This window comes from Vipera berus, assembly GCF_964194415.1.
Source record: "Vipera berus genome assembly, chromosome: 13".
Classification (NCBI taxonomy): Eukaryota; Metazoa; Chordata; class Lepidosauria; order Squamata; family Viperidae; genus Vipera; species Vipera berus.
This window is the reverse complement of record NC_138216.1, coordinates 7,060,947-7,073,446: the sequence shown is the minus strand read 5'-3', so window position 1 is coordinate 7,073,446 and position 12,500 is coordinate 7,060,947. Positions and strand designations below refer to the sequence as shown.

General features: G+C 43.8%; 1 protein-coding gene across 6 annotated transcripts in view; it reads right to left on the bottom strand.

Annotated features, from left to right (window-relative positions):
- SNX29 (sorting nexin 29) overlaps positions 1–12,500 on the bottom strand; it is a 126,202-nt gene that overhangs the window by 34,716 nt on the left and 78,986 nt on the right. For 3 of the 6 annotated variants that reach the window (XM_081338278.1, XM_081338279.1, XM_081338280.1), the window contains one exon: positions 5,124–5,264. In XM_081338278.1, the coding sequence (XP_081194404.1) occupies positions 5,124–5,264 (141 nt within the window). Of the gene's footprint in view, positions 1–2,833; positions 4,097–5,123; positions 5,265–12,389 lie in introns of those variants that run through there. The other 3 variants (XM_081338281.1, XR_014027795.1, XR_014027796.1) reach the window with 3 other exon arrangements.

The following is a 12,500-nucleotide window of genomic DNA, read 5'->3' as shown; positions in this document are numbered from 1 at the left end:
GTGTATGGATGTAGATGTAGATGTAGATGTAGATGTAGATCTTTGGTCATTCGGGTTTTTTCCCACGTAGAATTGAAGGTATAAGAGCAACGTTTCGACAAAATCTCATCCGTCATCCTCAGGCTGGTGGCTTCAGCTTCGTTCTTCTGGGAGAAGTGTGTGGTAGTGGCTGTTTGTTCCTCTTTTTTAAACTGCCAGAGGGGGTGTGTTCTGTGGGTGGAGGTGTGCTCTGATTGGGTGGGGGGTTAGCTGTGTTCTGATTGGGTGGGGGTGTGTTTTGAATGGGGGCTGTGTTCTGATTGGGTGGGGGTGTGATTCGGGGGTCTCCGTGGTCATGTGGCCGGCATGACCAGACACCAAAGGCGCACAGAACGCTGTTACCTTCCCACCGTAGTGGTCCCTATTTTTCTACTTGCATTTTTACGTGCTTTCGAACTGCTAGGTTGGCAGAAGCTGGGACAAGTAACAGGCGCTCACTCTGCTACGCGGCACTCGGGATTCGACCCGCCAAACTGCCGACCTTCTGATCGACAAGCTCAGCATCCTAACCCACTGAGCCACACATTTTTTTCTTACTTTCCAGTCTAGTCTGAGCAGGATAAATCAAGGATCTTGTCTAGTAGAGTTTGTCCATGATGTTGGGTGTTTAGAGAAGAAGAGAAGAAAAACAATTTGGAACCTGTGTCTGCCTGCACACACAAACACAAACACACACACACACACACACACACACACACACAAACCTATCAAACAAACTCCAAATTACTACGTGGTACACATCGTGCCCTTCTCAAATGAAATTACTTTCCTCAAATCGGGCAAAATCCTTTCTTTATGAACCCGAGAAAATCCTTGGATAAAGCAGTCGATGCAAGAGAAGGGCAAGGCTTTTATGTATTATACTTGCCTGATCTTATTAAATAGATAATGGAAGTAATTTAACCAAACTGTGATCAGATTGCCATTTAAAAAATAATAATAATAAATAGCCCACAGCACGTTCTCTGGAAACCCCTTCAGTGAGATCCTCTCTTAAAGCCATATTTTTAGTAGAACTGCTGAACTCCGGTGGTTAATTTTAGAAGCTTCTGCTTCCTTTCTAAAAGAAAGCTTAGGAGTGAGAAATAAGCACAAGGGTGCATAGAAACGTCTGAAATTGGAAGGGTGTCACTTCGTCGTCGGGATAGTTGTTCTGTCTCCAAAAGGTTTTGATTAACATTGGAAGCATTTCGGATACGGAGCTACTACGATTTCTAGCCACTAGTTCCAGCCACCTTAAAAATGGGGCAAAACTCCATCTGCACAAAAGAGGAAACGGAAGGAAGGAAGGAAGGAAGGAAGGAAGGAAGGAAGGAAGGAAGGAAGGAAGGAAGGAAGGAGAAGGAAGGAAGGAGGGAGGGAGGGAGGGAGGGAGGAAGAAAGGAAGGAAGGAAGGAGGGAGGGAGGGAGGGAGGAAGGAAGGAGGGAGGGAGGGAGGGAGGGAGGAAGGAAGGAAGGAAGGAAGGAGGGAGGAAGGAAGGATGGAGGGAGGGAGGGGGGAGGAAGGAAGGAAAAAAGGAAGGGAGGAAGGGAGGGAGGGAGGGAGGGAGGAAGGAGAAGGAAGGAGGGAGGGAGGGAGGGAGGGAGGGAGGGAGGAAGAAAGGAAGGAAGGAAGGAGGGAGGGAGGGAGGGAGGAAGGAAGGAGGGAGGGAGGGAGGGAGGAAGGAAGGAAGGAAGGAAGGAAGGAGGGAGGAAGGAAGGATGGAGGGAGGGAGGGGGGAGGAAGGAAGGAAAAAAGGAAGGGAGGAAGGGAGGGAGGGAGGGAGGAAGAAGGAAGGAAGGAGGAAGGGAGGGAGGGAGGAAGGAAGGAAGGAGATGGAAGGAAGGAAGGAAGGAAGGAAGGAAGGAGGGAGGGAGGGAGGGAGGGAGGAAGGAAGGAAGGAGGGAGGAAGGAGGGAGGGAGGGAGGGAGGGAGGAAGGAAGGATGGAGGGAGGGAGGGGGGAGGAAGGAAGGAAGGAAGGAAGGAAGGAGGGAGGGAGGGAGGGAGGAAGGAAGGAAGGAAGGAGGGAGGAAGGAGGGAGGGAGGGAGGGAGGGAGGAAGGAGGGAGGGAGGGAGGAAGGAAGGAAGGAAGGAAGGAAGGAAGGAAGGAAGGAAGGAAGGAAGGAAGGAAGGAAGGAAGGAAGGAAGGAAGGAAATACTGACTGATATAGCATAAATAACCACATAGGGTGATGGATGATGCCTTTGGGAAGGAAGGACGGAAAACGTCAGCTGGTGAACCAATTGCTACTCTCAAAATTTGGATCCTGTCCAGTCAAGAGTCTGCATTTTTTCAGCCCCTCAAGACAGCCCAAGTCAGGAGACAGCCATCAAAAGAATGATGTCAGTCATTGTTGTGAGCTCTAACAGCAGAATCTTAAAAGCCTGATAGAGTTCCCCTCCTTTCCTCTTACATTTTAAAAAAAATTGAGGCAGGATATCTTGACACCAACAGAGGAGAACACTTGCAGCTCGGTGGAATCGTGGAAGACTCCCACCAACACCGAAAAAGGACAAACCCCCCCCACTCCCTTCTGGCACTGATGATGTTATCTAGTTGGGTAATGAAACGTTTGCAAGTAAACAAGCAAGCTCAGAGAGTACCGAGGATCCTACAGTCCTCCTCCTCCTCCTCCTCCTCCTCCTCCTCCTCCTCCTCCTCCTCCTCCCCACCACCTCCTAACCCCATCCCTTTCTAGCACTGATGATGTTACCTAGTTTGAGTAATGAAACATCTGCAAGAAAACAAGCAAGCTCAGAGAGTACCGAGGATCCTACAGTCCTCCTCTTCCTCCTCCTCACCCCATCCCTTTCTAGCACTGATGATGTTACCTAGTTCGGTCATGAAACGTCCGCAACAATACAACAAAGCTCAGAACGCAGCAAGAACCCAACCGACATATCCCTTCCCTTTTCCCCACAAAAGCCGCCCCCCCTGTCACTTTTTTCAAGGTCATTGTAACTTTGCACAAGTCACTAAACGAACAGTTAGTTGTAAGACGAGGACTGTCTGCGTAGCAGGCAACCCAGAAGCTTAGGGAAAGACCCTAACATCTCCCAATTTCATCCTTCCACTTAGGACTACTGCCCAAAGGCCTTGGGGGTTCACACACACACACACACATACACACACACACACACCTCCAAGTGTTGCGCTTCCACATAGGAATAGTTTTCGGGAATGGCTCTGTTCCCTAGCGCCACAAGAGAAGGAAGAAAAATCTTCCTCTTTCAGTTAATATAAATGTTCAGGTTCTTGCAGAGCTGATCTTGACAGCAACCGAGTTGCAGCTAAAAGTAGCAGCGTTCATTTCTTCGGCATTAAAAAAAAATGGAGAAGACGGGATATCAAAAATGGAATTTATCCTGCTACTCTCTCTGTAACTCGCAGCTTTCTACAGATTCGCTCTTTTTTTTAAAAAAAGTCTTCATCTGGCCCTGGATTACAAATATGAATCACGTCTTTTTATTTTTATTTTTTTTATTTTTCTTTTTTTTTTTTTTAATGGCCCTCGGAATCAAAGAGACGAGTCTTTCAGGGGGGAAAAAGCCTCGGAGGAAAAGTGTGAAAATGATCTCCTAACAAGAGCTAATGAGACGAGAAATGCTGCAGAGGAGAGTTTTATAAAGATGCAGCCTTTGTGGGGAAAAAAATACGCCTGAACTGAATGAAAGTGATCAAGGAGACTCGGAAATGGAGAGGTGGAACATTTGGACAGATGGCAAAGAATCCTCCTGCATTGGTGGCATGGGCGGAGAGAAAGGAAGGGTAAGAGAAACAGAATAAGAATTGGAAGGGACCTTGGAGGTCTTCTAGTCCAGCCCCCTGCTTCAGCAGGAGACCTTATACCGCTCCAGACAAGTGGCTGTCCAGTCTCTTCTTAAAAACCGTCAGTGATGGAGCAGCCACAACGTCTGGAGTCAAGCTGCTCCACTGATTAATTGTCCCCACGGTCAGGAAATTTCCCCTTAGTTCGAGGTTGCTTCTCTCCTTGGTTAGTTTCCATCCGTTGCTTCTTGTCTTGCCTTCAGGTGCTTTGGAGAATAGCTTGACTCCCTCTTCTTTGGGGCAGCCCCTGAGAGATTGGAAGACTGCTATCATGTCCCCTCTCGTCCTTCTCTTCATTAGACTAGACATACCCAATTCCAGCAACCGTTCCTTATATGTTTTAGCCTCCAGTCCCCTGATCATCTTTGTGGCTCTTCTCTGTGCTCTTTCTAGAGTCTCAAGATCTTTTTTACCTTGTGGTGACCAAAACTGGATGCAATATTCCAAGTGTGGCCTTACCAAGGCCTTGTAAAGTGGTATTAACACTTCACAGTAAACAATACCCCAATCAGGAAACTGCCAAAGAGGCCAACAGCAAACAACCCGATCAAAGAATCTCTTAAGACCACCTCCCGTCAACACTGACAGGGCAAGCCACTAGAATATATACTGACAGCAAACTGCACTCCTTATTAGCGCTGATGATGTTACCTAGTTTGGGTAATCGGACGTCTGCAAGAAAACAAGCCAGCTCAGAGAGCACCAAGGACCCCACAGTTCTCCTCCACCTCCTCTCTCCTTCCTCCTCTCTGCAAACCCGACACCCTTCTAGCACTGATGAAGTTACCTAGTTTGGGTAATGAGACGTCTGCAAGGAAACAACCCAGCTCAGAGAGCACCACGGACCCCCGGGTTTTTCCCCGCGTAGAATTAAAGGTGTAGGAGCAACGTTTCGACGGAATCCCATCCGTCATCATAAAAAAAGAGGAACAAACAGCCACTACCACATGCTTCTCCCAGAAGAAGGAAGCTGAAGCCACCAGCCTGATGATGACGGATGGGATTCCGTCGAAACGTTGCTCCTACACCTTTAATTCTACGCGGGGAAAAACCTGAATGACCAAAGATCCACATACAAACACCCGCGAAAACCTCACAGCAAAGCTTCCTCCCTGGCAGTTCTCAAGAGTATCTCTTTAAATAATGCAAGCAGTTGGCTTTAGTTTGGCAAGCTTCCTCTCCGTAGATGATCAACGATAAACTGCTCAGAAATAATTCTATGTGACTTTCTTTTTTGAGGGGGGTGGGATGTTTGGGGGGGGGCTGACAATTACCTTGTTTCCAATAGCTTTCTTGGGTGGGAAGTTAAAGCTTCGTACTTGGTGATGCCTCATTTGCAACTTGTGGTGAAGCCCCCTAAATTCCGTATACCTGCGGTACACGTTCCACTCGTCGTCTTTGATCCTGATATAAACCTGTGAGAAAGAGAGAGACGGGATCAGTCGGCTTCATCCCAAACCAGGATACTAGATCTAGATCTTGGGTGGAAAAGATACCAATCTGGTAACATTCTTCCCAGGGCAATTACCAAAACACTTCCTTTTTTTTTTCTTTTTTTGAACCCTGCTTTTCTACGAGTCGGTTGCCAGGCATCCGAATTTGGATCGCGTGACCGCTGCAGTGGTTGTAAGTGGGGGGAAATGGTCATATGGCTCTTTTTCCAGGGCCGTAACTCCGAACGGTGACTAAACAAAATGGTTGGGAGTCAACAACCACCTGCACAATTGAAGTTGGGGGAATCTCGAAGCAGGATTGGACCTGGCTAGAACGTAGACGGAAAAGCACTCAGAAAACCTCAGAGAGAACTCAAGGCAAGAAATAGTATGAGACAAAGATAGCAAATCACATTTGTGTGGTTGTCAAGGAAGCTGCTGAGTGCAAAAGAGCCTTATTTCCATTTTCTTCCCAGAACGAGAGATGTTGCAACTGCAAGAGACATATGTGCCGGCTTAAGTCTATATTCAGAATTTTCATTCCGTTTTGGTCTCCAGATCTTTCATTAAAAAGTAAAGCCAAACAGACAGAAGAATAGAAGGCATCAGCCACAAATTGCCACGTCGACTGAGCAGCTGACATATAGAATATATGGACCTCACATACAGGGCATTATTATGTACATTATGACAAGTGCAATTGAGTTCACCATCGGGGAATTCAATTTAGCTCCTTGCGCTCTTGATGTAAAAGCAACAGTAAGATTATTTAGTGTAAAAAGGTAAAGGTTCCCCCGCACACGCGTGCTAGTCTTTTCTGACTCTAGGGGCCGGTGCTCATCTCCGTTTCAAAGCTGAAGAGCCAGCACTTGTCCGAGGACGTCTCCGTGGTCATGTGGCCGGCATGACTGGATGCCAAAGGCGCACGGAACGCTGTTACCTTCCCACCGGAGTGGTCCCTATTTTTCTACTTGCATTTTTACGTGCTTTCGAACTGCTAGGTTGGCAGAAGCTGGGGCGAGTAACAGGCGCTCACTCTGTTACGCGGCACTCGGGATTCGACCCGCCAGCAGAGTGAGCGCCTGTTACTCGTCCCAGCTTCTGCCAACCTAGCAGTTCAAAAGCACGTAAAAATGCAAGTAGAAAAATAGGGACCACTACGGTGGGAAGGTAACAGCGTTCCGTGCGCCTTTGGCGTCTAGTCATGCCGGCCACATGACCACGGAGACGTCCTCGGACAAGCGCTGGCTCTTCGGCTTTGAAACGGAGATGAGCCCCGGCCCCTAGAGTCGGAAATGACTAGCACGCGTGTGCGGGGGAACCTTTGCCTTTACCTTTACCAAGCAGGACAAACATTAGAAGCACACCTTAATCAGGAGTTTAAGTCAGAAGAAATCTGCTTTAATTTATTTCCAATTGCTAGTGATTTGCGAGTTTTTTTCCCCACCCTATGGGGACTGCTGAGATTCAGGATATTTTTATTTTATGGGAAGTGTAAGCGCTCCCAAACTTCTCCATCTTGACAGCTTACATTCCCCGATTGCTAAATGCAGCTGTCATAAATGTCTGCGCTATTAATTTCGAGCCTGAACAAAACGCTAACATCTCTGCAACAGCTCGGCAGATTCGGAAATGCGATTCCCCCGGGAGGGGAGGAAATGAAGAACGCCGGAACACGAAACTGGTGTGGTCCACGTGGTTGAGTTGAAAGGCTTTTAAAGGTTAGGGTTCCTGCATGTGTGGTGTTGAAGTCTCCAACTTCTGCATCCCTTAACCAGCACCCAGTTGCCTAAAGCTGCTCCAAAATTATTATGGATGAACATCGCTGCTCTGAGCGGTTTCTGCATTCTTGGGCTGTGGTTTTCAACTTTTCCTATCTGAAGGCTGATAAGTCATCTTCTCAACCACCTGGATCCCTCCCACGAGGATCGAAATAAAAGCCAATTTTGTCCCAGAAGAACGTAAATATGCGGGTGGGCAGTATTTAGGTGTTGTGTTTATCAAGCGTGGTAAATTTTGAGGTCATAATAAAAGGGCAATAATAATAATAATACCATTGCCAGGACTACTTTGATTGCAACGTAATAAGTGAGAGCCACTTATTCCACATTCCACGTGGGGAATTTCTGTGTAATTCAAAGAACTAGAAACATTAGTCAAAGAGATTCCTAGTTACTGAAAATATTACACAGCACCTGCCTCCCCCATAACTAACTGGGGTTAAAGATATCCTTTGCTGTTTCCTTAACCAAGTTAAGGTTAAGCCAACACAGTGCTAGGCTGCATTAACAGAGGGATAGAATCAAGATCAAGTGAAGTACTAATACCACTTTACAATGCCTTGGTAAGGCCACACCTGGAATACTGCATCCAGTTTTGGTCACCACGATGTAAAAAAGATGTTGAGACTCTAGAAAGGGTACAGAGAAGAGCAACAAAGATGATTGGGGGACCGGAGGCTAAAACAGATAGGGAACGGTTGCTGGAATTGGGTATGTGTAGTTTAACGAAGAGAAGAGTGAGGGGTGACATGATAGCAGTGTTCCAATATCTCAGGGGCTGCCCCAAAGAAGAGGGAGTCAAGCTATTCTCCAAAGCCCCTGAAGGCAGGACAAGAAGCAACGGATGGAAACTAGTCAAGGAGAGAAGCAACCTAGAACTAAGGAGAAATTCCCTGACAGTTAGAACAATTAACCAGTGGAACAACCTGCCTCCAGAACTGGTGAATGCTCCAACACTGGAGGTTTTTAAGAAGAGACTGGACAGCCATTTGCCTGAAATGGTATAGGGTTTCCTGCCTGAGCAGGGGGTTGGACTAGATGACCTCCAAGGTCCCTTCCAACTTATTATTATTATTATTAATTATTATTATTATTATTATTATTATTATTATTATTATTATTATTATTATTATTATTATTATTATTATTAAGGTTGGGAGTAAACTGCTTTCTTTAGATTTATTGCAAACTTAACCAATTGAAACTTTTTAAGGGCTAAGTTTCTTCATTGTTAGTATTCTCCCTGTTTTTTTACAGCTATCTAGCCCCTTTTTAAAAGTGTTATGTGACCTACTGCGCTGTATTAAAAAAAATCTGCTAAAGTAATTGTTTTAGCTAAGCCATTAGCTTATCGGTGGCCAGACACATTTAGAGATTTTATTTTATTTTATTTTATTTTTTAGTGTCTGGTGTTTAGGACTTGTGTCTCCTCAGGTCTTAGAAGCCTAATATTTATTTTAAATTACTTTCTGTGGCAGGGAGGGCATTTATTTCCTTGTTTTTACTAAAACATCATCTATTTCACGTTTCAACAAGCTAGAGCGGTATCAAAAGACGGATGCTCAACACGCCATACTTTGCATTTCTGTGCCAAGATTTATAAAACTAATTGCCTATAAAATCTGAGGGAACGAGCTTTCCATTTCAAAGAGCCCAAATTGTTTTCGATATATGTTCTTTCTTTCAAAAATCTAATTATCACTTCATAATTCATGCTTATGTTTGTCAGTTATGAACAGGTTACCTGAGTTAACATTACTCTTTTCCTAAATTGTGAAACATCCTTGTGGGTATTTTTTTTTAAAAAAACAAAAACCTGTCAATGTCCTTGTTTGCTAAGCTAATTCCAGTTGAACGCTGAGCCAGCAGTGTGCGGCGGCAGCCAAAAAAGCCAACATAATCCTAGGTTGCATTAACAGAGGGATAGAATCAAGATCACATGACATATCAGTACCACTTTATACAGCCTTAGTAAGATCACACTTAAAATACTGCATCTTGCTTTGGCCACCGTATTATAAAAAAGATGTAGAGACTCTGGAAAGAATGCAGAAGAAAGCAACCAAGGATGATTAGGGGGCTGGAGGCTAAAATACATGAAGGACGGTTGCAGGAATTGAGTTTGTCTAGTCTAGTGAAAAGAAGGACCAGGGGACCAAGGAAGACATGATAACCTAATATTTGAGGGGCTGCCACAAAGAAGAGCTTTTTATTCTCCAAAGCGCCTAAAGGCAGGAGAAGAAAAAATGGATGGAAACTAATCAAAGAGAGATCCAACCTAGAACTAAGGAGGAATTTTCTGACCGTTAGAATGGGGAATGGCTTCCCTTTGGAAGTGGTGGATGCTCCATCACTGGAGGTTTTTAAGAAGAGATTGGATAGCCATTTGTCTGGAATAATAATAATAATAATAATAATAATAATAATAATAATAATAATAATAATATAAAGTTGGAAGGGACCTTGGAGGTCATCTAGTGCAACCCCCTGCTCAGGCAGGAAACCCTATACCAATGATATAAGGTCTCTTGCTTGAGCAGGGGGTTGGACTAGATGACCTCCAAGGTCCCTTCCAACTTTATTATTATTATTATTATTATTATTATTATTATTATTATTATTATTATTATTATTATTATTATTATTATTATTATTATTATTATTATTATGGTCTCTTGCTTAAGCTGGGGGTTGGACTAGAAGACCTCCAAGGTCCCTTCCAACTCTATCATTCTGTTAAAAAGTGTAGTTTTTGTCTTTTTTTTAAAAAAAATCAAGCAAGTCAATTTGCCGTCTCTGCAAATTCTATCATCTTCGCCAACCATTCTTCCACGGTGGGCGTTTCAGAGTCTTTCCGTCTTTGTGCATATAATAATTTTTGCGCAGGGACATAAACAGTTGTGTATAATAAGTCCCAACAAGATACGTTCTGATTTCAGTTAAACGCTAACCTTAAACATTCTTTATATCACTCTATATGCTTGGACCTAAAATTTTGTAGCTTTCCCCCCCCCTTTTTTTACAAATCCACCAAGCATAATAATATGGCCCTTCGTGTTTTTTCCACATATCTGGCATTGATGTGAGGTACCTTTATACATTCTAGAACAGGGGTCTTCAAACTCGGCCCTTTTATGACTCATGGACTTCAACTCCCAGAATTCCTCAGCCTTTGTGCCTGGCTGAGGAATTCTGGGAGTTGAAGTCCATGAGTCATAAAAGGGCCGAGTTTGAAGACCTCTGTTCTAGAACGTTCTGTAGCTGCTGAGGGGAAAACAGGAGGAGGAAGGAATATTTATTATTTATTTATCTATCTATCTATCTATCTATCTATCTATCTATCTATCTATCTATCTATCTATCTATCTATCTATCTATTTATTGGATTTATATACCGCCCTTTCCCGAAGGACTCAGGGCGGTTTACAGGGTATTTAAAACAAAAATCAATACAAAAGTTAAAAACAATTAAAAAAGATTAAATCAAATCTCTAAAAAATAAAAACCCTAATTAAAATTCTCAGCCTGTATGTTCACCGCTGTCAGTTATAAAGCAATAAAGGTAGGATAAACATCTAATAAATAATCTCTTAATAATATCTTGTCTGAAATGATAATAGGGTTTCCTGCTTGAAGGCCGGGTTGGGCTAGAAGATCTCCAAAGTCCCTTCCAACTCTGTTATTCTGTTAGTATATAAATAAACAAATCATACCAGCTTCAGACAATCTGCTTTTTCTTCCTAGTTCCAACCCGGGCTCATTATTTTCCAAGTAAGCTATTAACTACGTTGCAACTTTTAAATTTTACGCCAAGATAAAATATACGAGCACTGAGCTGCAATTTGAAATATCTTCACTTAGAATTAGTCATTTTTGTTTGAGGTAGCGAAGGCGATCTCAGTTCCTTTATTTCTTTGAGATCAAAGAAATCTACAATGCTTTCCAATATTTAATTTTATTGGGGCTAAAGGTCCAAGGCTAAGCTTGTTAAAAAAACAAAAAAAGCATAGTTTTAAAACAATGGTGGGGTTTTTTTTGGTTTTCTTTAAAAAAAAAACACCAACCAGGTAAAAAAAAAACCCCAAGTGCCTTACACGAGAAATGAATAAATATTTCTACCATCTCTTAAAAATTAAATTACGGTGTATTGGGATCCTTAATTACTTAACAACAGGTTGTGGCTTAATATGCGACACTGAACTCCGTGATTTACCAGCACTGTGATTTTCTCAGTAGTGGTGTGCGTTTTTGTTTTGTGTGTGTGTGTTTTTTTTTAAAAAAATAGACAGGATTTGCGTTTAAAACCCGATTAGGAAGGTGGGGAAAAGGCAACTAAAACATACGGAGAACAGTCGCAGGAATGGGATATTTCTAATAAAGAGAAGGGGTGACACGATAGCAGTCTTCCAATGTGTGAGGGGCTGCCCCAAAGAAGAGAGGGGGGGTCAGCCTATTCTCCAAAGCCCCTGAAGGCAATCTCAATGTACACATGTTGTACTTTGACAATAAAGGTTTATTATTAAGAAGCAACGGAGGGAAACCCATCAAGGAGAGGAGCAACCTAGAACTAAGGAGAAACTTCCTGACAGTAAGAACAATCAACCAGTGGAACGACTTGCCACCAGAAGTTGTGGGTCCTCCATTACGGGAGGTTTTTAAGAATAGATTGAACAGACGTTTGTCCAGAATGGCAAAGGGTCTCCTGCTTGAGCAGGGGGTTGGACTAGAAGACCTCCAAGGTCCCTTCCAAGTCTGTTTTTTCTGTTCTGTGTTCTAAAGGGCTGCCCCAAAGAAGAGGCAGTCAAGCTATTCTCCAAAGCCCCCGAAGGCAGGAGAAGAAGCCACGGAGGGACACCCATCAAGGAGAGAAGAAACCTAGAACTAAGGAGGAATGTCCTCCCGTTTGTGAGAAAGTAATGGCTGCTAAGCTGAAGCCTCATTTAACTCCACCTCCCGCCAGCTCGGTCTGCCCTTCTACACACGATTAGCAAAAGCAGCAATGTGCTGGGACTCAGTTCTTAAAGCCAAACGTCGTGTAGTCACAGATCAAGCCTGAACATCGTGCAAAGCCCAATGCAAGCCACAGGATGGGCCTGAGCACTGTGCAAATCCATCATGGTATCGTTTGTAATGCTAATGTCTTCTAATTGCCTCATTTTTTTTCTATTAACGCAGTCGGAAAGTCTTGAGACCATAAAGGGCAAATACAACATAGCCTATTCGTCTAGGTAAATCCAGAGTCGTCTTTTTTAATTCAGCAGCAGCAGCAGCTTCTGGAAATCTTGCAATATATCACTTACTAACCTGATTCTTTGCTGGGGGGGGGCGGAAATTACAGAATTGAACTCTTGACTTTCCCCAAGAAAAGTGTCTTTCCACTAAGTCTCCTCCAATTTGTAGCAGACAAAAGCCAAATGAGCCATCTCGTTCACTGGCC